This window comes from Paroedura picta, chromosome 5 (assembly GCF_049243985.1).
Source record: "Paroedura picta isolate Pp20150507F chromosome 5, Ppicta_v3.0, whole genome shotgun sequence".
NCBI classification, from domain to species: domain Eukaryota; kingdom Metazoa; phylum Chordata; class Lepidosauria; order Squamata; family Gekkonidae; genus Paroedura; species Paroedura picta.
The window spans coordinates 49,485,579-49,512,587 of NC_135373.1; the positions used below are offsets into that span (position 1 = coordinate 49,485,579).

General features: G+C 40.9%; 1 protein-coding gene across 4 annotated transcripts in view; it reads left to right on the plus strand.

The window, feature by feature from the left end:
* The window catches only part of SCUBE1 (signal peptide, CUB domain and EGF like domain containing 1), a 156,135-nt gene extending 130,339 nt beyond the window's left edge, over positions 1–25,796 (plus strand). For all 4 annotated transcript variants that reach the window (XM_077337820.1, XM_077337821.1, XM_077337822.1 and 1 more), the window contains 8 exons: positions 3,597–3,803; positions 4,392–4,553; positions 6,631–6,798; positions 9,786–9,947; positions 11,801–11,998; positions 13,414–13,566; positions 14,523–14,602; positions 14,856–25,796. In XM_077337820.1, the coding sequence (XP_077193935.1) occupies positions 3,597–3,803; positions 4,392–4,553; positions 6,631–6,798; positions 9,786–9,947; positions 11,801–11,998; positions 13,414–13,566; positions 14,523–14,602; positions 14,856–15,008 (1,283 nt within the window). In that variant the 3' untranslated portion in view covers positions 15,009–25,796. The remainder of the gene's footprint in view (positions 1–3,596; positions 3,804–4,391; positions 4,554–6,630; positions 6,799–9,785; positions 9,948–11,800; positions 11,999–13,413; positions 13,567–14,522; positions 14,603–14,855) is intronic.
* The last annotated feature ends 1,213 nt before the right edge of the window (positions 25,797–27,009 follow it).

Sequence of the window (27,009 nt, forward strand, 5' to 3'; positions counted from 1 at the left end):
ACTGATCATATGTCAGCATCTATGGGCTCTTGTTTCTCTAACTGGATGACCCACAGCATTCTGTGGAGACTCTGGCATATCACTGCAGTCCATTGCATTAGAAGGGCCTGGTTCTTCAACATTGTGTTCAAGTAACTCCATAGGCTGAGACACAGTGGTATCATTGAAAGTTGTAAGGGGAGTCCCAAGATGATCATGGACAGTAAATATATCTGCATCTAGACTGAGAGTAAGATTTATGTGATGTGCTGTTTTTGGTGGGAGGGCATAGCTTAGACAATCTGTTTGCTTATTATCTGAGGAACTGAACATCTAGGTGGGATGCAAGTAGATTGTCCTTCGAGATGGAGAATAGGAAAAAAAAGTACACTATTTCTGTTCATCTGCAGATTGTAAAATGATATCAACTATCTTCATAGTTGTTTCATCAGTATACACTAAGACAGCAGTCCGCAACCTTTTTCCAGTTGCGGAACGTTGCCAAGGGGTGGGGGGAGACCCAGGGCCCGCACAAACGCGCATGCGTGGAACTGCCACGCATGCGCATTTGCGCTCAGCGGGGGGCAAATGCGTATGCGCGGCAGCTCTGCACATGCGCGATCTGCCGAGTATGCACGTTTGCGCCCCCGTCGGGCACAAACGCGCATGCACGGCAAGTACGTGCATGTGCATTTGCACCACCGGGGTGCCGCCATGCTTCCACCCTCTGGCAGCAAGAAGCTTGCCGGGCCGCAAACTAATCAGCTGCTTCGGTCTGGCGAGCTTCTCGCTGCAGGGGGGCAGGGAGAGGGCACTGCAGCCCGCTGCTGAGGCTCTTGCGGCCCGGCACTGGGTCACGGCCCGGGGGTTGGGGACCACTGCACTAAGGCACTAACTATGCCTCAATCAATTGTGAAATATTTTTTAACATCTGGTGGTTACTACCTTCCGGTAGCCACTACAATTTTTGATAGCAAAGTCGTCTCCCAGCTTATTATATGACATTCCTGTGTGAATAGAGGCATGCCATGCATTCTTAGATTATGTAGTGTTATCTTTTGTTCGAAAGATTATTGGGGCACTACAGTGTGTTGGTGTTCTGAAGTTAGAATTGAGTTTATGTTCACTCAAGGCACATGCATGGAGAGCCACCTTTAGGTGTCAGCTGAAAATGTTGTTCCCTAATGAATATTTATCCCTGTTAAGAGAAGATTCTTATTTAAACCCTTGGGAGTTAGTTGAATCAAGGCTATCACTATTAGGCTTTCAGCCTGTGGAACTAACAACCCTAGGGCTGACCTCTGCTAACACCTTAATTTCCAAGTGACTTTTTGAATCAGATCTATTTAGCTCATGCATACAGGCTCAAAGGGTTTGTTCCCTTTAGGCTTTTGTATCCACAAGGCCATCCTGACTGTATTTTTAATTGTGCCATTCTATAGGAGAGTTTTTATATTTTCTTGGCTAAATGCAATTCCACCTCAGTTTTTATATGGCTGATATATTAATAGGCCTTATTCTGATAAGTCATACTTGTGTGCATCAGGGCAGATAGACACAGTGGAATGCTGTATTTTATAATGTAGCCTATTCACATATACAACGAAGAATCTCATTTCTCTGTGTAGTGCAATAATAGAAAATGGTGTGAGCAATTTTATGTCAGGGGATTTCATTGTGATTCAGCTCATGGTCTTTAGGTTGATAGAGCTGTATCATTAAAATAAAGTATGACATTGGTCCACTGGATTATAGACTTTCCTATGTTAAGTGCATCCTGGGTAGTGCATCAGTATCCATATTAGATTTTCCTGGGTGAAAGCAGAAAATTCCTCTACACAGCAACTCAGTGTACTGCCTAAATAGACCCACTTGAGGGCAGAAGCTCAGCACAGACAACCCTCTGCAATTTAGTTTGCACATGAGCTAGGTCTGTTTAACTGCCCTTCCTATACACAAAAATAGCCGATGTTGCTGTTCACCTAAAATAATAGGATTCCTTGACCAGAAGCCAGTGAATGAGCCAGTTGTTGCTTAATGTAGGTGGATTCTGTTCCTAACAAAGGGATGATGAAAAGAGACATAGGGATAGTTCTGTAAAATATTTTCTTCCTTACCCTGCAAAAAACATAAAAATGAATATCAAGAGAAATAGTCCAGAACTGTAACCCTCAACAGATGCCATTGTTCATAAATAGCTTACTTCTCTTTTAAAAGAAATCATACTTGGAAGCTTTTTATTTGATGCCATACTTCTGTCGATGTTATAAAACCTTCACATTCTCTCCATGTTCTTCAAAGTTACCACTCTAAACTAGAACATTATACACATAGGGGATGCATATTTCATCTCTAAGATCTTCAAGGTATTTTTACATATATCTCTGGAAGGTTACAAGTACATTAATCAGTCCAAATGGAATCCAGCCCATTCATATAAAACCCAAGGTATATTAAATGCAATTAGGTGCCAATTTTGAAGACAAGTTGATTTTTATACTCTGCTTTTCACTGCCTAGAGGAGTCTCAAAAAGCGGCTTACAATCGCCTTCCCTTCCTCTCCCTACAACAGACACCCTGTGAGGTACATGAGGTTGAGAGAGCTTCTGATAGGACTGCTCAGTCAGAATAGCACTTTCAGAGCTGTGACGAGCCCAAGGTCACCCAGCTGGCTGCATTTGGAGGAGCAGGAAATCAAACCTGGCTCACCAAATTAATAGCCTGCCTCTCTTAACCACTAAACTATGCTGGCATTCTGCACTATACCTCTTGTGGTATTCTTTTGCCTGGTCTGAAAACCAAGTTTTGCCTTTAGTCCGCTACACCCACTCTGAATTTAAGGGATGAGTTGTCCATCAGGTATAAATTTTCTATTCAGTTCCCAATAATATACACAGAGGCCGAGGCTCCCAATCTTCCTTGGGACACAGACCCCTGGAATGAATACAATCTTCCTTGGGACACACCTTTTTTTTAATATATCCCCTTGTCAGGAGACCCTGTAAGTATTCCTTCACTTCTCTATGTAATGGTTGTGAGATGGAAATGTATGTCTTCTGTACTGGTTTTGGGTCATTGAGATTGATATGCCTCTGTAGTGCTGGTATTTCTTCCAAGTCTCCTACAACCCTGAATAACTGCCCTCATGGAAAACTAATTACAAGGAAGCAAACCCAGAACTTCAGATGAGGATTTAGTTCGTTAGCAAGTTCCCTAGAGAGACAGCATTAAAAAATGGCAAAAAAATCATTTATGTCAAGTCACATTATAGTGCTCAAAATGATGCAGTTGTGTAAGTTGGACTGAAATCTGTCATGTGGTATGCTGGTCAAAGAGCGGCAGACTCTGGATCTGGAAAACCAGTTTTGATTCTCTACTCCCTCACATGAAACCCAAGCTGGGTGATTGTAGGCCAGTCACAGTTCCCTCAGAACTGTCTCAGCCACACCTACTTCATAAGGAGCCATTGTAGGGACAAGAAGGGAAGGTGATTGTAAGCCACTTTGGGACTCCTTAGGGTAGAGAAAAGCGAGATATAAAAACTAGCACTTCTTTTGTCTCAGTGTGACCCCTCTGGAATCAGTTGCTTCTAATTTTCCTATCATTTTCCCACCTAGAGGCTTGTAACATTGACTGCTTGCGTAAAAGAATGGAGCAGAAGCTACAAACAGCAATCAAAACATTGAGAAAATCTATCAACAAGCAGCAATTTTACATTGAATTTTCTGGGAAAGAGTATGAAGTGGCTCAGAAGGCAGCCCAATTGGTTCCTGAAGGATATGGACCCTGCAGTGCAGGGCAAATGCAGCAGGATGGAAAGTGTGGTAAGATACAAAGCACAACTCTTGACACTCAAGTGCATAGAGCACTCTGACACAGCTGCCGCCAAACCGAGACATGTGCGAGCGTCTTCTGTGCAAAGCTACACCTACTGTGCAAAGCTACTGTGCATTACTGTGCAAAGCTACACCTAGCTTTCCCTGTGTAGCATCAATGGTGGATGTACACAGAGTGTTTATTCATGTTATATTTTAGTCATTTTGGTCCATAATATCCAATTTCTTTCTTAAAGTTATTCTAATATTTTTGTTCATTAATTTCCATAAATTTGAGTAGTAATCTTCTTAACTCCCACTCCCATTTGGATGCCAGTCGCAAAGAGTCACACCTCTAACTCAAATCTCAGACAGATAGGAGGTATCATTCCCATCCTAAAATTACTATTTTCACAAGGAGAGTAATCACAGGCAAGGTGACAACCCTTACATGTGAGCTTTCCATCTTTTGCAGAACCCTCAGATGGCCTCCAGAGAGTCTGATTTAAGATCTTATGTACTAAAAGGAAAGGTTAAATGAAGTCCTAGTAGTAGATATGAATACGTTTTTATTTATCATTTCATTTATATTCCCAGTTACCTGCAACATAGGCACCTATTACAATGGAGACCATAACCAATGTATTCCTTGCTCACCTGGAACATTCCAAGATACAGAAGGTCAACTGTCTTGTCAACCATGCCCGAGTGGTGAGGGACAGGGAGTAGCAGGTGCACGGCATGTGTCAGAATGTGGAGGCAAGTGTAATTTGCTTATAACAGGAATGGGAGGTTTGTGTGGAAATAGGAAAAGATATTTATAAGGCTATGGTCTATATTAGTGGGTTCAGATTTCCTATCTCTTTAGTTATTATCTGCCAAAAGACCCCTGTTCACCTGCCCTAGATAACTTGCGCATTGTAGAAGATTCTGAGACATGTCCTAGGGTGCACTGTCAGCTCAACAGAGCACTGGTCAGGTCAGTTGGGCCTCACAGTTTTTTGTGTGAATTGGGTGTACCCCAGAGCAGAGGTAAGCAGAAAGTCACTTGAGAGTGATCAGTCACTCCCAAGGCAATTTGCAGCTCTTTACCCCTCCTCTAGAGAGAGAATACCATGTTACCTTAATACTGTTTTCCATGCTACATGAAGTGTCATAGTGTTTTTCTTGGGTGTTCATTTTTCTATGTCTATAAAATATACTTCTTGCAAAAAAATTTTAATTGAATATTTGAGAACATATCACTTTAGAATACAAATGGGATTTATCATAGAATCATAGAGTTGGAAGGTACCTCCAGGGTCATCTAGTCCAACCCCCTGCACAATGCAGGAACTCACGACTACCTGCCCACCCACTCACAATATGCCTAAGTTCATAAAATCAGCATTTATCTCAGATGACTATCTAGCCTCTGCTTTAAAACTTCCAAAGAAGGAGAACCCACCATCTCCCAAGGAATCCTGTTCTACTGAGGAACCGCTCTAACTGTCAGGAACTTCTTCTGGATGTTTAGCTGAAAATCCTTTTTAATTAATTTTAACCCATTGGTTTTGGTCCGACCCTCTGGGACAACAGAGAACAACTCTGCTCCATCTTCTGTATGACAGCCCTTCAAGTATTTGAAGATTGTTATCATATCACCATGAGGATAATTACAAGATATCTAAAATGGAAGTGAAACAGTCTTGCTCTTCTTAGAAGTTTTAAGGCCTTTTGCATACTTGATGATCCAGAGACTTTTCCTCTGACACAGGTTGGAGGCAACATCTGTTCCCCTGTGCATATTTGTGTGGAAAAGTCCTAATTTATTCCATAAACATATATAGTGTTGTGCTGAAAAGTACATAATTTCAGCTAGATCTATTCCAATCCAAGCATTTACAGACCAAATAGAGTAGATATTTTATTCTGTAGATATAATTTAGCACATACTTATCACTCGCTCGGAGAACCATGGTGCACCAGCCTGAGACCCATTATGCACGGCTGCCCCAGCATACCGCAGGTGCATGTGCACACACACATAACGCCGGGGCTGGAAAGCCCGACTCACTGCCTGGAGGCAGCAACAGCGAGGAAGTGAGGGGGGGAGTGGGGCCCCCTCTGCACAATGGCGGGGAGCAGCATGCCGCTCTCCCACCAAGGTGCGGGTGGGGGCACTCCCCAGTCGGCTTACCCTCCAGGGACAGCGTAGGTTGAGGAAAGGGCTGGGCCAAAAAGGCCAGCTCTTCCACTTACGCACAGGGCTGGCCCAACCCCATCCCCACTGGCACCTGCGGCATCCCAGGGAATGTGGAAGATTCCGTGTTCCCTTGTCGCTGGTCTTCCAGGGCACTGCGCCAGGCCAGGGCTGGGATGGCGGTAGCAAGGTGCATAATTGGGGCTACCCTGCTGCCGCCATCCCGGATTTCTAGCCCGGTACATAATCGGTCTATAAGTTGTATCCAAGCTTATCCACCAATTCCATCCCCCTCTTCTCATGCCTCTGGGTTGCCTATCCCTAAGAGATTTAATGGAGATCAGTGGGGTGCGTGGCAGGAAAGTTCCATTCAACTATTAGAAAACTGTCTGGATCCAACCCCATATGTTTTGGCTATTTTCTAAAATATGTATGTATGGGAATGTATTGAAAAAGAATCCAAAAGATTCCCTCTGATGAAACAACACGTGAAACGTGTAGGGTTGTACAACTATTAAATATTCCATTTCCCTCTGAATCGTTTTGTTTCCCTTACTCTCTTACATGGCTACATTCACAGTATATCAAATAGCTATGTTACATTTCCATAAAATACTATGCAGAATAATGCGACAGAATATTTTCAATTTCTAGGGCAGTGTTCTCCTGGATATTTTTCCTCTGATGGCTTTAAACCTTGTAGACTGTGCCCGCTTGGCACATACCAGCCTGAACCAGGAAGGACCCTCTGTTTTCCATGTGGAGGAGGACTTGTGACAAAATATGAAGGTGCCATCACATTTCAGGATTGTGAAACAAAAGGTATGTTTGGAAGCAGGATTGACAAATAATTTTCTGGCATCTGAGTCTGGACCTTGGAACCCTCAGTCATTTGCCAAGGCTCACCAACACTTCCTCACCCCCAGTATTTTTTCTTTCACATATCTGTATATTTTTTCTTGAATGTGAGCACCCCCATCTGTGGATATCTAAATCTGCAATCCAGAGCCACACTTATCCCAAACAATTTTTTTCTACAAATTTGGGTGATTCCCTAAGCTTGCCAAAAAAATTTACAACGTGTTAAAAAATACATTTGAGGGTTTAAATCCCCACCCATTGAATAAACACAATGCACTTACAATTGAGGGGCCTGGCTGCTTCAGTGACCGAGCCTGGGAGTCATTACCAGGCCCAGCTGCAGCAATGGATGATGGGGAAAGCTGCCAAATCCAGGTGCTATAACATTGGACACTGAGAGCCACTTTGGGCTTCCAGACACTGCTGTCATATCAAAGGTAGGGAAAATTAAGAGAGGGTGAGAGAAAAAAAGAAGGGGGTTGTCTGAGAGAAGGGAAGAGAAAGAAGATGGATAGTTTGAGGGAGGTGGGAAAGAGAGAAAAGGGGAGAGATTGGGAGAGAGAAAAAGAAGCCAATTGAGAAGGGGTGAGGGACAGAGAAGGGGAACATTGTCTGAGAAGGTCTGGGAGTAAGAGAGATTTATATACAAGGGGTTGGGGTGAAAAGGGAATGGGGGAAAGGGGGAAACTGGTGTAGAAGGGGTAAGGGGAAAAGGGAGATAATGGAAGAAAGATAGATAAAGGTGAGGGCAGAGAGAGAGAAGAGGATTTTGATAGAAAAAGAGAGGGAAAGAAGTAGAGGTAGGGGAATGACATCTCGCTGCAAAATTATTGTAGGTCCCCACTTGCTTACCTTTCCTGCAATCTTCTCTCCTCTGTCTCAATGTTTCAAGTGCACGAAAAAAATCCTGGATTTGTGTGCAAGCACACATACTCACCGGGGATTATTGCTTTCTTTTCATAGGGCTCATGTAGTGGCTAAGCACTACTTTTTATAGTGATTTTAGATGCAAAGGAGTTTGTACTCCCAGGATTCAGACAACAGTCTTATCAACAACTCAGCTCAAATAGCAGATACCCATCCCAGTAAGTGTATGAGTACGTAGCAAAAACTAAAAACAAGCTACAAACAGACAAACCCTAAAATGATTCCATAGCTAAATAGGCTCATTTGTTAAAATGTGCATATACCTCCCTCTTTGACTCTTGTTGCATCAGTCCCACACATAACTCCTCCTCTATTAGCTTGCACTGTTCATATGTTTCAGAAAGGAATATAAGCGTTGTGATATATTCTAAAGTATAAAGCTTTGTGATATATTCTAAAAGCAAAGTCAACAAGTCTTGGGATACTTAAATCTAGTGACTGAAGTTGGGAATGGGTGAGACAGAACTTTCTACAAACCTGAAAATGGCTCTAGATTTGCAAGAAAATGTAAGATAAAATACATTGGGCCTAGGATGGACACCAACTGCATGATGAGCCATAATTCAGGCCAAATTTTGGGTGGAGTAGCACTTGGGATGCAACGTTTGACATGCATGTGGTCACCAAATAAATCTCCACATTTGGGGGCACAGCTCAAGAAGGATTGGAAAAACAAAAACAACCCAGATTAAACACAGCATGGAACTTCTAGATAACAGTGGAAGAGGTATTTACTAGCCTTAGAGGTACCAGTAGGGACCCTCCAAAGTTTGATGGACACTGCTACCTGCAAATAACTGAGCTCCCATTCATTGAAAGTCCAAGAGAAGCAAAAGTGTCTTTTATTGGGTGCTTGTCAGAATCAGAGAGGGAGACTGAGAATGTAGTTGAATGAAAGGTTTTCCTGGGTGTGGAGGGAATTGCACTCTGTCAAAGGTCAGGGGGGCTTGACTTTGCCCTAGGTTTCTTGGCCATTTGTTTGCTGTGAAGGAAGATATAAAATTAGCATTGTTCTCTTTTTCACTTTGGCTGTTATTTGTTTAGTGGTTTAAGGGAGCATCCTGGGGAGGCCCACTATGAGTTTGATGCCTCTAGCTTTTACATCTGTGATGTTCTGAATCTGGATGCCATATATGCTTGAATAACTATGGCCAAATCCCACCTCCTCAAAGAGGATTATAGCTGGCAAACTATCTGGAGCTGCTTAATGTGGCTTTGTTCTATAGGTTGGTATCTCCATTTGAAGATCTGGCTCCTCCAGAACTCCCAAGCTTTGAACCTGCTCTTTATAGATTAAATGAATCCTCACCCTAGGGGTATATGCTTCCAAACAATTCTCACTAATTTCAGATCCATATTGGAGGGAAGGCACTGGTTCCATTATCCCCAAATACTGCTGAGATTCATCCTCTGCTTTTGCTGTTGGGTTCTTGGCTTTTCCTAGAGTTCGGTACTCCATCCAAGGTATCTTGTGTGCACACATACACCAGATCATCCCACAGTTAGAAAGATTGCTGTAAGACATGCAGGATTTTTAAAAAGTGTCCATGACAGTTCAAGTAACAAATGTATTTATGGGTAAAGTGCACAAGGATTTGTGGTGGACTGCAAGTTGTAAAAGGCAGTCTTGGGAGTTCCCAGCCACATGTGCACCACATTCCAGACTTGGCACTTTACCTTGACCATTTTCCAGCCTTCACCAGCATCAGCCAGTGATGTGGGCTAGAAGCAAGGTACAATAGGATTAGTTCAGGATGCAGAGCAGATATTACATTCCACATTCCAAGGGAACAGGGAGAGCTCTTTTCTATGGTAGCTCTATATTATCTTATAATACGTCTTGTCTTAATTGTCTTAATAATTGTAAGGGGAGGGTGGTATATAAATATAATAATTAATAAATATAAATATATAAATATAATAATAAATATATAATTATTCTCATTTGAATTCCACTTTTTGTGGGTTCATCTTTAATGTATTGAGCAATAGGGAAAATGACATGCCTTTCCACCACACAGTTCATTGTTCTCCTGGCCACCACTACAACTCTACAACCCACAGATGTATGCGCTGTCCTGTTGGAGCCTACCAACCTGAATTTGGGCAGAACTACTGTCTCACCTGCCCTGGGAACACCAGTACAGACTTTGATGGTTCTACTAATGTTACACACTGTAAAAGTAAGTTTCATGAATATGTACTACAAAAAAACAGAACTTCCTAAACTGACTAAACAAGCCTGGTCACAGTAACAGCACATCTGGAAGACAGACAGTTCTTGACCACATAGCTAGACAGTAGAATTAGTTCAAATGTAAATGCCCCCAAAGCCAAAACACAGCTCATGTAATCTTTACCTGTCAGAAAATCCATCACTTGCTAATATGAGAAGGTCTACATAACATAATGACCTGAAAAACCTGCTTAAATTCTGCTTTTTGTTTTGTAACAACTGATCTGGTGGAATATGCAAACTGTTATTTGTCATTGGGTTTGTCCAAATAAAGATAGCATTACACGGATAATGTTCTTAGCCATATAAACAATTTGCAAACTAGCCCTTCCTCATAAGCCATATGGAAAATATCCAGTTGTCCCTTCCTTGGATCAACCCCTTCCCACTACATGAGCAACCACAAATCATACCCCCAAATGAAATCACTCTATATCCTCAGTCAGTATCTAGTTTAATGTAGAGCCATTTGAATAAGGGAACAGAAGATGGAGGTTGCACTGTATAGTAGATTACCAGCAAATCTCTTGGTAACTCTCCTTGGAAGTGGTTGACAGCTCTAGAAGATACTCCGCAGGGAGTCTGATTTGCCTCAAGTGATGCTAGCTGCTGGCCATTAATATCCAGAATTTTTTTTTAAATACGTTAATAAATTAATGGATTAATTGACCATACATTTGTGTATGAATATATGGCACAACAAAAATACTGTCATTATTATTGTTATCTATAATAATTATTAATGAGTAAAGGATCAGTACTGAGGCTGATCCTGGGTGGCCCCAACACTGCACAGCTCATCCCCCTATGTAAGTGTAGAGTGGTGATGGAAACGGTACTGTAATTTATTCATCAATGAACTGGAACTAGGGGTGAGTAATTTAGTGGCCAAGTTTGCTGATGACACAAAATTATTCAGGATGGTGAAAACCAAGGCTACTTGTGAAGAGCTCCAAGACGACCTCCATAAACTAAGTTAGTGGGCGACAATGTGGAAAATAAAGTTCTGATGCACTTTGAGACAAAAAATCCCAACTTCAAATATAGGCTAATGGGATTTGAGCTAGCTGAGACCAAGAAAAAGTCTTAGGGTTGTAGTGGACAGCTCAGTGAAAGTGTTAACCTAGTGTGCTGCAGAGATAAAAAGGGCAAACTCTATGTTAGGGATTATTGGGTGAGGGATTGAGAATAAAATGGCCCATATTGTAATACCCCAATACAGGTCTATGGTGCAGACTCATTTGGAATACTGTGTACAGTTCTGGTCACCATATCTCAAAAAGGACGTTGCACAGATAGAAAAAGTACAGAGGAGGTCAACCAAGATTATTAGGGAGCTAGAGCACTTTCCCTAAGAGGAAAGGCTGAAGATTCTGGGGCTTTTGAGTTTAGAAAAGATACGACTAAGCCTCTGAAATTGCCTCACCTCCACTGAAGAATTCTCCCCTCTTCTCTCCTAGACCAGGTTTGCATGTTTTGGCTTGCCCCCTTTCAGATTCAGCCTGGGAAAGGTTTTGACTGTTTTTCTAGAGCATTTGTCCTTTCTGTAGATCCCCATTTTACCTTTAAAGCCTCTTAAACTTTGAAACTTATTTATTTTCTGTAAATTAAATAAAAATCTCTTTTATTTAAGAGTGTTTTCTACTATCCTTTTAAGTGTAGTTCTGAATCTAGATCTCAATATACATATGGTTATGATCTTGTATATTTAATACATGTGTTATAATCACTCTGCATAGTGATTAAGGATACAACCCAGCATGCCCATAGTTTCAGTCTCCTCTCTTTACTTTTTCATAGATCAACAGTGTGGGGGGGAACTTGGAGACTACATAGGTTACATTGAGTCTCCCAACTATCCCGGAGATTATCCAGCCAATGTTGAATGCACTTGGAATATAAACCCACCACCAAAGAGGCGGATTCTCATAGTGGTACCTGAGATATTTCTCCCCATTGAAGATGAATGTGGTGATGTTTTAGTTATGAGAAAAAGTGGTAAGTTGTATTATCCCAGAAAAAAACATGCAAATACCTAAGGAGAACATAAATCCTTAATAGACGCAACCCAGACGTGGACGACCCGGAAATGACTCCAGAGGACCACTAGCCCTTGCAAAGGCTGGGCATTCAAATACTTTAATGGGATGGAAAGCCATCTGTGCTGTTGCAAACTCAGTGGCTTGTGCATGCCGGATGATGGGAATGTGCAACAGATGAATGACCAAAACTGAACTACTCTTTCAGTGTTGTATAGAATGGTTTCTATTCCTGCTACACCTTCTCCAAAATTCCTTCTGGCTATAAAGCCATTTAAGTTCTCATTTTCCATGATAATGATTACCATGGAGATCGCCAACTCTGTAGTAAGTCCAGTATTACCATCTTCAACTTAATTTCCATCCAAAAACAATGCGATTTTAGATCCTATGCAAGCAGATAAAAGTACTTATTTCTCCAGTGAAACATGAAATGGACATTGGTCTAAAACAAACCGTGATGTCTGAATATGAGAGACTAGCTGCAAATAGGAACTGAAGTACCACAGGTACAATTCAACTCAGTGATGTTTCATGCTATGTATACAAGTAGCTTTGGCTTTTGTCTATTCTTATTTGCAGTTTCTGTGCTGTGCCATGCATAGGTTCTGCACCTGTACCAAAGCCTACAGCACTAGCCAAAGACCTGACACTCTTTGTCAGGCATTACAGAGGCTTAGTCCAAGATCCTGCAGCTCAACAGCACTCTCAAAATGGCCAGGAGAGGAAGCTTAACCAGCTGGAGGAAATGCAGGGATCAGTTGGCTAAAAGGTCCAATAAGATTTAGGCTGGAACTATAAAGCTGCTTTCTCCAAGCTAAGCTCATCAGACAATGGGAGAAAGAAAAGATACTACAAAATAACTACATTAATACCTATCTCAATCACACTCAACTGAGGTGTTCACTCCTCCCCCCCATCTTCTAAGTAAGAATTTAGAGCACTAATTCTCTGGCTACAGCTCTAGATTACTCTGAAACTGCTTCTTCACAAGCCCAGAACCAGTATGACAGCACAGAGATGACCAGATAATATCAGTTAAAAGTAAGCAACTTGTCATCTTCATCATCTATCAGATCTAAACTCTTTGGTCGGTGACAGAGCACATGCTTTGCAGCCAGAAGGCCACAAGTATTCAGCTCCTGATAACTCCAGTTAACAGGATGTCAGCTAGCAGGGCTAGCCAAAACTGCTGTTGATACTTTGGAAAGTGCTGCTAGTCAGAATACCCAGCCCTGGGCTAGATGGAGTAATAGTCTGAAGGCAACTTTATATTCTTATTTACTTTAAATGTTAGAGTTTGAGAGATCTCATGCACAGCATTTCTTGGAAATGAGAAGAAAACATTTTAGTGCATTTGTTTTTATATTATAGCTTCACCCACATCAGTTACCACCTATGAAACGTGTCAGACTTATGAGAGACCAATAGCATTCACCTCCCGGTCACGAAAATTGTGGATTCAGTTTAGATCCAATGAAGGAAACAGTGGCAAAGGGTTCCAAGTGCCTTATGTGACTTATGATGGTAACATTTGCATGTTTTTCTGTCTTCCTAATATATGTAAACTTATAATAGTCAATAGTCAAGAGAAGAAAAATATTTTCAGGGATGAAAACAAATATAAAATTTCTAGGACATACACGTGTCCTTAATTGGTTAGAAATATTGCTGACCCGATATTTTCTGAGTTTCAGCTGATATTTTTATGCATTATAAGTATATATATATAAGTATATAAGTATATATGTATATGTATGTGTGTATGTGTGTATGTGTGTATGTGTGTGTGTGTATATATATATATATATATATATATATATATATATATATATATATATATATATATATATATATATATATATATATATATATATATATATATATATATATATATATATATATATATATATATATATATATATATATATATATATATATATATATATATATATATATATATATATGTATTTGCATAAGTATATTTTGTATCACCATTAGAGAAATTCCCTACTTTTTGTGCTACCTTTTTAATATTGCAGTTTTATTTTTACTGATGATTTATAGTTGTCTAAGGATATTGCTGCTGTATTACAGAGTGTGCTTCTGAATGATTTGTAATAGAAAACTAATACTTTATCTCAGATTACATATAAATATCCCCTTTTTATCACAGATATCTGCAATAAGATATGATATTTATCTCTTTCTTAGCTCTAGCCAAAAGATTGAGAGCACCTTCTAATGACTGTTGATTCCTTCCCATAAGAATTCATCTTCCTGTTTTCATTATATGCTTAATAATTTACCTGTTTTCTGAATATAAACACTATTTCCATTAACTTCTCTGGAGGATTTTTAAAATTTATTTAGGGAACTGTAGGTAAAGATACTTATGGATCAGTTACTTTCTGGATGTGAGATGCTTTTTGTACAGTGATTGATATGTGGTGCAACATTTGTTTCTGCGGTTGGCTTTTCAGAAGATTATCAACAGTTAATAGAAGACATTGTTCGAGATGGTCGATTATATGCATCGGAAAATCATCAAGAAATTTTAAAAGTTAGTAAATCGTAATTTGGCAATGCCATTTTCTTTAATTATTTAGATCTATTTGTTTTAGATGTAATGACTGCACCAGTGTGTGATTAGAAAGTTGACTAAAATTCATGATGAGAAGAGCATGATGTTAACATGGCCATTTTGTGGAGGGAGGGACTGAATTTGTATGCTGTTGGTCATTAGTAAACAGTAAGCAAAGTACACACTTGTCCTTGCTTGCTCTCAATACAAACCTATTTATTTGCTTTCACAGGACAAGAAACTGATTAAAGCCCTTTTTGATGTCTTGGCACATCCACAAAATTATTTCAAGTACACAGCGCAAGAATCAAAGGAAATGTTTCCAAGATCATTTATAAAATTATTGCGATCAAAAGTTTCTAGATTTCTACGACCATACAAGTAGTTTCCTAGTGCTTTTAATTTTTTGGTGTCCTTTGCATCCCTGTCAAGTATTGTATGATCTCCGACAGTAGAAATGTTTTTTGCTAATCTGGAGGAACTTCTGCAGTGTTAATTTTAAACTGTATATTGAAGAATAACTATAATGTTTTATAATCTCAAGTACTCTGAATGAGGGGTTATGTTTTGTTTGTTTTTTTACATCAGAGAAAAATAATTTTGGATTCCAGAGTTCATCCAGTTGAAGATCCACATTTTATTCAGCGCTGGTTTTCCTTCAGTTTATCGTTGGAAAGCATTCATTTCAGAAAATATCTTTTAAAAAACTTTGCTGGAGGAGGAAAAATTGTCTTCCAAGCAAAGCTATTCATTCCAGTCAAAGAAACTACCTGAAAAGAAGAGTTAAGGAGTACAAAGTATAAATAATATTTGGATTTTGAATTGCACTTGAATATGTGAGATTTTATGTGGAAAATCTAAATTTTGCTGTTTCCAGTTGGTGGTTTTGTAGAGACTTTATTCTAAGTAACACAAAAAAAGGAGAAGGAGGGGCAAGAATAAAATAATTATACCTCTTTTATCAGGTATGTAATATAACTAAGATTTAATGTTTCTACAAGATCTAGTTCCATAATCTAATATTTTATCAGTCTTGCTATATCAGGATTTGGTTTTTCTAATAACTGCTAAAATAAGATAGAAAAGATTTTTTTTAAGTAGCCAGTTTTCTTGCCCTTTAAAAGTACAATACAGGTATATGGCTTTATTTGTGGCTACATTCCTAATATGTTGGCAGTTAGCAGAAATACTACTCAGCTGTCTTTTCCAAGACAAGCTATGCTTGTACAGGATTAAGGGAGAAGGAAGAGAGCAGAGCTGGGCTCACTTTGGGAAGTGGTGGTCAAGAAGCATCATAGAATTGATTCTTTCATCTCCTAACCCAGAAATGTTTAACTTGCAAACTCACATCAACTATACTGGGTTGCTGCAATGTTTATCACTTTCAGCAAAATTCTGTGCAGAGTTGCTCCAGTCTGAGCCAATTGAAATCAGTGGGTGAAGAAGAAGAAGAGTTGGTTCTTATATGCCGCTTTTCCCTACCCGAAGGAGGCTCAAAGCGGCTTACAGTCGCCTTCTCATTCCTCTCCCCACAACAGACACCCTGTGGGGTGGGTGAAGGCTGAGAGAGCGCTGATATCACTGCTCGGTCAGAACAGTTTTATCAGTGCCGTAGCGAGCCCAAGGTCACCCAGCTGGCTGTATATGGGGGAGCGCAGAATCAAACCTGGGATGCAAGATTAGAAGTCAGCACTCCTAACCACTACACCAAACTGGCTCTTTAGACTGGGGTTATTGTGTAGGGTTATACAATTTTGTCAAATGTTTGCTACCCAGTTCCAGTTGACTGGGTAGGAGTGTTCTAATATGCTTTGTGAAGAGCTATGTTTTCTTTTTTTGTTTTTATGATCTGCTGTCTGATCTTTTGGACTTGTTGGTTTGGGGTTTGCTTCACTTTTGTTTCAAGACAGTTGTTTTTGGCAGGCTGGAGTTTCCTTTCAGGATGTTTTCTTTGCCTCCATTCTGATAAGACACTCAGTGTAATCAAATTAGCTTTGGGTATGAGGAAGGAACAGGTGGCACACAGAGATTTAGCATCCTCCTCCACTTTGTAGCTATAGTTTTTCCAACAGCAACTTTTTCCATCTCACATTTTATTTATCTTATATTAATATAATTTTAATTTGTGTTTAATTTGGGTTATTCGGAGTTGGTTCTATACTTCTGTTGCCATTATTACAGATATAATTTTGACAGTTAAGTATTGGGAAGTGGGACTATGGAGTCTAAGAGGACATCACCTGTTAATAACGTCACCCCTTCCCAAAAAAGTAAAATAGACAATTATTTTTGCATGGCAGGATCCTCTTTCAGTGTAACAAACAGTTCATCTTCCATCTTTTTGTCCAGACCCACATTGGGACTGCACATGTACAGGCTAGACATGGACGTTTTCTTTTTAGCTTTCAAGAGCCGGTGCATACACAGGATTACCACCAAACTCATTATGTGGTCTGACGGCATGCATCCCCTCAGTTTCTTTTTTGCCACCATAAGGATAAGAAGCTTTTTAGCATACCCTGTTGATGTTCATTGTTACTGTAAAAAGATTAGTGGCAGAACTACCAGCCATCATTTGCATATCCTCAACACCCATTTCAGTTACCTTTTTAAAAAGGATACTCTCTAACCAAGGCTTTTTCAACTGAATCCCCCAGAGAGACCAAGTCCAACAGCCAACAAAGTTCTGATTACCCTTCCCAGTAGTTACAGATACTTTAAGTTTTAAAGATAGGCTGGCACAATTTCCAGAGGCTTGGCAACAGATTACTTCAGATAGCTGGGCTTTATAGTTCAAGAAGGCTACAAGTTAGAGTTGTTATTCCAACCCCCTTGTCCCCTGTTTTGACCATGGTGGATAACCTCTACCTAGTACTTAGAGTTCAGCTAAGGAAACTTCTCTAGAAGGCCACAGTGGAACAGGCTTCACTACCAGGTTTCCATTCAAGATTTTTTCTAGTTGATAAAAAAGATGGGAGACGCGGGATCATATTGGATCTTAGAAAATTAAACAAGTTCTTAACAATTTCAAAGTTCAGAATGGTCTCACTTTCTTCAGTTCCTTGCTCTGTATGTGTGGTTTACAGTTCTTGATTTAAAGGATGTCTGTGTTCATATGTCAATCCACCAATTGTACAGGAAGTTTTTTATGGTTCAGATAGGGTTCTGAGGCATTTCAGTATGCTTCCCTCCCATTCAGGCTAGCTATGGCACCTACAGACAATAAGAGTATGAGAAATAACCACAAGTATTGGGGCCCTTCCCAGGTGACCACTGCCAGCTATCCACATAGTGGGGAGGTCTTCAGAGTTGGATAACCTAAGCAGAGTTTGACCAACTACCAATGGTCTATCAGGTGACTTTCAACACCTGAGGGTATCCTCAAGACTTGTTTGCCACAGTTGTGATCAAGAAAACACTGGAATTTTGCTTTCTGGCATGCTATGATCCAGCTTCTTTGGGGGATGCATTCCAGATCCAGATGTTGTATTCAGATTGAGTGGTTGTATCCATTTATTAATTCCATTTATTGGCATTCCATAGCATTATAGCGTATAATAGCATTACAGCGTATAATCTGGTTGTATCCTAGTAGCTCCCATCTAGACCCTCCAGATCTGGTTCATGGAGCTGCTATGTCTAGCGGGCATGTACCACATACTATTCCTGCCTCAGATCTTTTGATGCATAGCCCTATATTGCCCAATTTTGCACCATGTTATAGTATGGCTACATTTGACGGCATGGAGAATCCAGCCACAGACCACCCCTTCCAAAGGGTATTAGATATTTTGCTTCAAACCCATAAACCTTCAACTAAGTGTCTGTTAGAGGTGAATGCCCTTTTACTTGTCTTTTGTCATCTGTTTTGGAATACTTGTTGTCACTAGTGTGCTCTTGTTTAGTGTCTCCAGTGAAGACCCATCTGGCACCTATTGTTGCATTTTATGAGGGAGCACAAAGGACTTACAAGCTGTTTTTTTTTCTCACAAGCTAGCACAGCTCTTTTAAAAAGGGATGCCCAATATCCTCCTTCCTACACCCTGTAGTATTCCACAGTGTCAATTAATCTTAGTATTAGTTAGCCTGATGAATCTTCCTTTTGAACCTATAGCCTCCTAATTTTTTTAGCTTTATTCTCAAGGAAGGTAGCAGTTTTAGTGGCTATTACCTCAGCTAGAAGGATAGAGCTGATCCAACTTTTCTCAAGGTATCTAGTTAGTAGGTTATATTACACCCAAGAAGACTCTGCCTGAGATAGTTTTCAAATCCCCCATAGCACAGGAAATTGTATTACCAGTATGCTTTGCTGCTTTGAGCTCAGAGGCAGATAAAGCCCTACATACCCTTGATCTTAGGAGACCCCGCCCCCTGAATTTTGAAAGAACCATTTCATAAGAAAAAAAGCACTATTTATTTGTTATTCAGGCCTCAGGAAGGGCAAAGCTGCCTAATCCCTATTTGTGTCCAGATGAGTGGTGGCAAACATCCCTTCCTGCTACAGGGCATCTGGAGAATCATAACCTCACAATGTGAAAGCACTCTCCACCCGAGTGCAGAGGTTGTCTGCCACCTTTCATCAATGATTTCCCGTTCTTGACAGTTGCAAGGTGGCAATCTGGTTGACCAAGGAAATATTTGTAAAACAATGCATGTTAGATCTTCAGCTGATGTGGGCAGGGCTATTCTATTCCAGTAAGATACTCATCCCACCACACTTATGGTCCTAATGCGGAGCAGCACAATAAGACAGAAGATGAAAACAAGAGTTGCCCTTACCTGTAACAGTTGTTCTCCACATAGGTCAGGGACAAGGGCTTTTAATTCACCTAGTGATTGTCTTCCTTGCGAGGATCAAGGAGTTTTTTATTATAACATGGTTGCTACCCAAATCTTTTAAATAGCTGAGATGCTTGAAAGAGTCGATACCAAACTTTATGACCTGACAGATAAACTAAAAAAAACTTTCTTGTTTACATTCTAAGCTTTTCAGGGAGAGTAATGCTCCAAAACAAAATGGTAAACTTTCATACACTAAAAATTGAATGAGAAATCACAAGGTTTATTGCCAACATCAAAATATAACATAAGGAAAAAAATCAACTTCTGATGCTAGAAAATCTAAGTCAAAAAAGTTCTTTTGTACTAATTCATTGAACAAAAAATAGTTTTAAGTATATTCCCTTATCTTCTGGAACAACAAATGGGAAACAAAGTGATATTTAGCTTTTCTTTTGAACCACAGTTTAATTGACATGTGATATTTCGAAATGGATCCCAGGTTTGATTTATGCGGACCGTATAGCCCTTTATTCTTCAGGATTGCCATCTTTAATATGCTCTAAATCAGTTGTCCCCAACCTTTTTATCACCAAGGACCAGTCAATGCTTGACAATTTTACTGAGGCCCGGGGGGGGGGGTAGTCTTTTGCCGAGGGACGTCACCACCGCTGCCTGAGCCCCTGCTCCACTTGCTTTCCCACCAGCACCCCTGACTTCCCGCCGCCTGCTGGGGGGCACTGCCAGCAGCAGCTGTGCAGTGCCACACCAAGGGGGAGCCCCAGCCATGGCGGCCACTGGAGAGTACCAAAGGTGAGACAGCGGCAGAGTAGCAGGGCAGTCCCCAAGGCAGCAGGCAGGGAGGAAGACAAGGAGGAGCCGCGGCCCGGTACCGTCTGATCCACGAACCGGGACTGGTCCCTGGACCAGGGGTTGAGGACCACTGCGATGATCCCATCTCAAATGATACAATATACACTTTTTAGAGCGTTTGATGTTAGTACCTCTACTTAATAGTAAGTCTTCTTTAACTGGGCAAAGACTGGAAGGAATAAAGTCTAGTGAAAAGCCTATGCTCATTTATCTTGTTTCACCTTCTCAACAAATGACTGATCCTTCCTCATTCTATATTTATCAGCCCTGGGTGTTAACAGAGTTAAAAGAGTTAACAGAGATGAGGAGATCTGCCTCCTGAAGGAGCCAGGAAGATTCAGGAGTAGATATATTAAGATGGCTGTTGGAGTTGGAGTGGTTGCAGTTAAGCTTTCTAGGTACCATTCTTTCTCTAGACCTAAAAGTTAATTAATGTTCTTACCAGTTCAGTTAAAACATGTACCTAACTGAGAACTGACCTGAACGAACTGAAAATTCCTCACCAATGATGCAGCATTAGCTGTAGACTGTAGTGAATCAAGTTTTGCTGTAGTTGTTTGTCATTTATATTTGAAATTGTAATGTGAGGTCTTTTAAAACAAATAGCATTGATAAAGAACACCTAAAAACCTTTAGAATCAAGGAACAACAACAGAGAGGTTGGATATAGTGGATCAGATTGCCCAAGACTAGATAATGGATTTGACCTAGCATATAAAAACCATGGAATAAACACAACATCAGATATAGGCCTATTTTCCAGGCATTCCTCCCTGTTGCTTTAACATATGACTTATTAGGACACTTGATGTCTTTGGTAGTCAGTTGAATAGTTCCTTCTGTGTTTGATAGGAGTCAAATGAATTTAAACAATAGCAACAATGAATTACCATGAATATTTTAATATAATAATTTGGTTCACCCAGACATTTTAATTTTATACTTGTGCTTCTTATTAATTAATGGAATTTTGCATGGTCAGGTCTGTTGGCTTATGTTTGTGGGTAACTTGTTCAGTTTTAGACTTCCTTCTTGTTGATGCTGATGTCCGAGTCTATGAAGCTAATGCAGTCATTGTGTTATGCAGACATTGTTCCAATATAAAAACTAACATTAATACAAAGAATCACAGTGTTTCAGAGCAAAATATGCAAACCCAGTTACACAGCCTTTGAATAAGTCAGGTTTTCCAATTTAAAAAATTCTTATGAATTTCAGATTGCAAATATATTTGTTGATCTGATGCTACAGAGGGTCCAGTGCACTTTCCTACTAAACAGATAAATTTTGTGAGCTCTCCTTTATTAAAACACTCTAGTAGAACTATATATATATATTAATTGCTTAACCATGGTGTCAGGCTAAGCAATTCCAATTCCCAAGGGTTAACATGCACTATGTGTGAAGATCTTGGGATTCTTCTAGGGGTGTAGCGCCCACCGTTGGCTCTACTGCCCCCTTCAGTCGGCTACCCTGGGTCTCCAGCTTTTCTCCCGGGCTCAGTGGAGGGGCTAAGGCCAGGAGACCAAGACCACCAGAGGGGAGAACCCTGCCTGAGGGGAGCAACTGTACAGCAGACCAGCAGGCAGTCAAGTACTGCTATGGGAGGAAGCTTTCCTGGATACCTGAGAAGTTTTTTTAAGGCCTTTATGAATTTACAAACTCAGCAGATTATTTCACTGCTTGGTGATCATAGCCAGAACTGAAAGAAGTAATTTCCCATTCTTCAAGAAGGCATGAATCCCCTGTTGTACTCCTCATGTTTTGAATCTGTTTGTTTAGACTTTGGGGTTCTGCAACAGGAATGTCTGGGAATCCTGTGAAACCATGTGCATGGAGAATTGAGTGACTTGCTGGGTGAGCTGCTATCTGGGTCTTGGAATTATCAAGAGTTTGAGAGGCTTGTTAGGCAGTGCTTGGGCTTGTCAAAAGACCAATGGAAATCAAGGTTACAGAAGGCTAACCCCAAACCCAAAGATATTTAAGCTACATTTATGTCTCACCTGAGAACTCTGTTGGGCTTGTGGGTGGATGCTGTAATAAGCTAACACACATGCTCAGCTGTGTGACCTTTTGATTTGGGAGCAGTTTTTCCAAATCTTGCCGCATTATTTGGCTGCCTTTAATCAAGGCAGCTTTCTTGGATGGTATGATTTGCATACCAACTGGCAGCTCATCCTAAAGGCAACCTGAAGGGCTGTGAATTCTGGCTGCAGAAAGGAAGGAGGCAGCACAGCTGAGGGGCACATCTGAATGGGCAACAGAGGTAGCACAGCCAAAGGAGGGGGACAGCCAAGTGGGCAGTCAAGTGATGTTTGAGGGCCAGGAAGGCACAGTCCTGTGTACTGTCAAGCCAATAGACCAGAAGCAACATCTATCTCAAAGGCAGCATGTTTACTGCCATGCGAAGGAACATCTTAGGTGTGACTGCCTGAAGTTAGTCCCGAAAGAAAAAGGAGACAGCTTCCCTAAAGAAAAGTATATGGCGGAAGAAGCTCCAGAAAACTGGGAATCTGAAGGGAAAGTCTCTGGTGAAGAAATTCTTATGGTCGTCATGGTGAAGAAGAAAAAACAGCCAAGAGAGCAATGGCCCAAAGCCAAGCTGAAGCAACATTGACAGGTGAAAGTGGCAGCAAAACAGAAAGTAAGTGCAAATATTCCCAAGGAAAATGAGGCTGTGGGAGGCCAAATAACAAAGGTGTTGCCTTACAAACTGGTGGTTTCCATGTCTTAAAAAAGTGACTGGATAAACTGTTGTTCAGGGTGATGAAGTTCCTGGGGTAGGCAGTGGTTTTAGCTTGATTCCTTGAAGCATCCTGAAGGAACCAAACCCATGAGCAGAAAACTTGTCACTGGACATCTATGATTCTCAAGTCTTGCATCAGTCTATGACTTATTGCTGATGTGGTTTTGATCTTGGAAAAGGAGAATCCTGTAGCTGGTGCATTCAAACAGTGACCATAAGTTTCTAGTTGGCGAGGATTTGTAGTCGAAAACATGCCATAGCACAGGAAGTCAAGCCAATGGGTCAGTAGAAATTGATCACCAGTTGCCAGGCAAGAGCAGCTCAAGCAGCTACAGCGGGAGTAGAATACACAACCCATGCAGAATCTTCCCAGACAGTCCTGGCAAAAGTGCCATCTGTAGCAGAGCTCCCCCATGTAGGGACTACCCAAGCCACTCCTGCAGAAGCGCCTGTGATGCTTGAGCCCTCTCACATTGAGGCAAATTATATCACTGGTCATTTCAGCTGAGAAAGAAGAAAAGCAGCCAGTGGTTTTGACAGCTGAGACTCCTGTGGAAACAGAGACCTGGGTAAGCTCCCCTCCCCAGTACTCTGGAGAGAGCCTGAGGAGGGAAAAGAGGCCACAAGGCAGTTGGTGGTGCCCCAAAAATATTGGGAAGGTCTTTAAACTGCCCATGATACTCCCATTTGGTAGACATTTCAGTATCAAGAAAACCCAGGCATGGATTTCTAATTCTTATTGGCTAAACATCAATAAGAGTGCCAAGAGTTATTGCAACAAGTGTGAGACTTACCAGAAAGTGAGGTTCCTGCAAGATCATCCAGATTTGCCCTTGAGACCCTTCCCAGTGATTGGCTAGGTTTTTCAGCAGATTCCTATTGATGTGCTGGGGCCATTACCAATAATCAGGCTGGGGCAGCAATTGGTAGTCAACCATGCTTTGAGATATTATTTGTCAGCATTCCCACTCAATTCTATCACCACTACCAATATTGCCAAAGCTTTCTTGGAGTTCATTGTCTCAGACCATAGAAAGAACTTTATTTCCAAGTTGGTGAAAAGTCTATTAACTTGCAGGATTAAAATACACTCTAGTAGTGGCTCACCATCAGAATACAAATTGCCTGGAGAGGTATGTGCAGACCTTGGGCAAAATGTTGAAGGCTTATGCTCTGAAGCACTCTGGGGGTTGAGGCGTGGTGCTTCCCTATCTTGTGTCCACCATTAGAGATGCCCCCTCTGCCAGTCTGGGTTGAGACTCTCCTAATGAGTTGTTTTGGGGGAGAAGGATTGCAGGGCCTTTACAATTGTTGAAAGCCTCCATTGAAGTCAGTCCTCAGATCCGCCCCTCCAGTGTTTCTGAATATTTGGAGAAGCTGAAGTACACACTGAAGCAAGTTAGGAAGGTGACTGGAGAATTTCTCAAGCTGATGCAAGACCAACAAAAGACCTATTATGATCAAAGGGCTATGTCCAAAGACTTAGTTGTAAGCGATAAGGTCTTGGTGTTAAAATATGGTCATATCACCCAATAAATGTTTAACAAATTTAAAATATAAATATTAATTCCCACCCATTCAGGAAACCCTTGCAGGGCCAGGGTTTCATAGAACCCTGGTTGAGAAAGCCTGGTGTAGGAAGAGGACTCCCATCAAGATGATTTGGATCCCAAGAGTCAACAGGCCTTTAATGATCTAAAGAATCAGTAGGTGCAATCTCCTATACTGATACCATCAAATTACAACAACTCCTTTGTGGTCAGGACAGATGCTTCAGAAAGAAGCCTGGGGGCCATTCTGCTGCAGAAGGGGGAGGATGGGGAGCTTCACCCTTTACAAGCAGGAAGCTGCTGTTGCAGCAGCAGTTCTTCTGCACCTTGGAGAAAGAAGGGTTAGCCCTGATCTGTGCCCCTATTAACTTAACCAAACGTGTGTGGTTTCAAGTTTGTTGCAGAAGCAGACCATAACCTTCAAATAAAGGTTCAAACAACACTCACATGCTGAGGTGCGTTTTAAGTCTGTAGGGCTTTAAGGTAGCTCAGATTGTGTTGGCAGATGGTTTGTTCCATCAAGGTGGAAGGGGGGAGTAAAATCTTAAAGTATATGTCTTGTAGTTCTGCCTATATGTATAACTGATTCTATTGCTTTATAATATGCTGCTATGAAAAAACTGTAATCTACCTCACTTAAATGCTTTATAGTTGCTTTGCATAGATTCGTTAGCTTCAACCATAATGTGTCCATGGATCACAGTTTCCTTAAGGGGAGCATGTCAGGCAAAGCAACCTCAATTCCCCCTCTCAAGGGTTAACATGCACTGTCTAGTTCCATGTTGCAGGTGTTCCTAATTAGGCAGCCCTCAGGCATCTTCTCATCTTCAAGGGCAAAGTATGGAATGGAATAATTGGTTTTATATGAGAACCAGAGCTACAAAATGGGAGAGAATCAGAGCAATGGATTAATTTTCTAGAGGGTTCTAACAGGGACATGTTCTGGTTGGCCTAAGAATTGGAAGACAGGGGGCTGGCTTGGATTTGGAAGGCCAGCACTTATGAACTGCTGTCAGCTACAGAGAGAAACACGTAAGTCGAGGCCTGCTATTGCAAGAAAGTAAGGTTGTGTGGTCTAATGCTACATCCCGTGTGTTAGGCCATTAAGCTAGCTGTTATTATTTTCTGAGCTGTTTGATTTTAGAGACTGTGTTGTTTACTAATATATATTGATAAACTGATATTTCTAAATTCCTCCTAATAAACTTTATATATTTTTACAAGAGTCTATTATTAGTACATACTTGCTTTGGGAACCTATGGAGTTCAGGCTAGAGCTCCTTGACATGGTGCCAGCTTAAGGGAAACAGAGCCCTGTATGAAGGGCTGATTTAAGGGTTTTTCCTGCTGTAGGCAAACTATGACTTTGGTGGCTAGTACGGTTACCAACCTTTATATGGAGCCTGGTGAGCTACTGGAATTACATCTCCAGACTATGCTGACCGTTTCTCTTGAAAGAAATGGCAGATTCCAAGGTGGAGGCTAAGGCATTATACCCCTCTGATCTGTCTCACCTCTCCAACCCTGTCTCTCCCCAGGTTCTACTCTCAAACCTCCAGGAATTTCCCAGTCTGGAGTTGGCAGCCTAGCCCCCCATTCACTAGAGAGACCATTAAAAACAGTGAAACCTTGAGATTAAAATGTTTCTTTCACAAGCTAACTTGCTTCTGCATAAAGCAGCCAGGCCTCCTTGTACAGCTCCTGTGTGGCATGTGCCTGCACAGCTCACCAGCAGATGGCTTCACTAGCTGGCTGCAATATACAAAAAATGATACACAGAATCAAGCAGTAGAAAAACACAATCTGTGTATGACTGGCTCTATGCAATATATACAGGCATTGTGGAGAAAAGTTCTTCATACAGTTGTCAGAGTAGGTATTCTTCCATTTGCTTTCATTTTATTATTCTTATATTATTGTGTATAGCCAGTAATACACAGATTGGGGGGACAACCCCTCCCTCTGGTCTGCTGGCTCTCCCCTGCAAATGTCCCTATAGGTATTTCAGGGAAGGGAGAGACAAAGAGGGAATTAAGTCAAAAGATGTTCTTACTGGAAATGCATTATCAAACACACCACTGAGGACAGGGGAACGGCATTATTAATGATACAAAAATGCTTTCATGTTCTAAGAAGTAATGTAGCCCATGCTAATGGTGTAAAGCTAACTTTCATGTGATGGAGAAACACATAGCCACCTCTCCTGTTCACTTAAAGTGGGGGGAGGAAACAACCAGGGTATGCCCTCAGATTTCTGATTCATGTGCGCTTTTCCTCTCTTATCCTTGAGTTTCTGTCTTATTGTTTTTAATTATAAATGTTTTATTTAAATATAATACATTGCATAATACAGAACTATTAATTCTTAAAGAATCAAAACGATTTTATAATACAAAACAAAGGTGAAAAAACCCACATCAAATCTTTTTCTAGGAAAC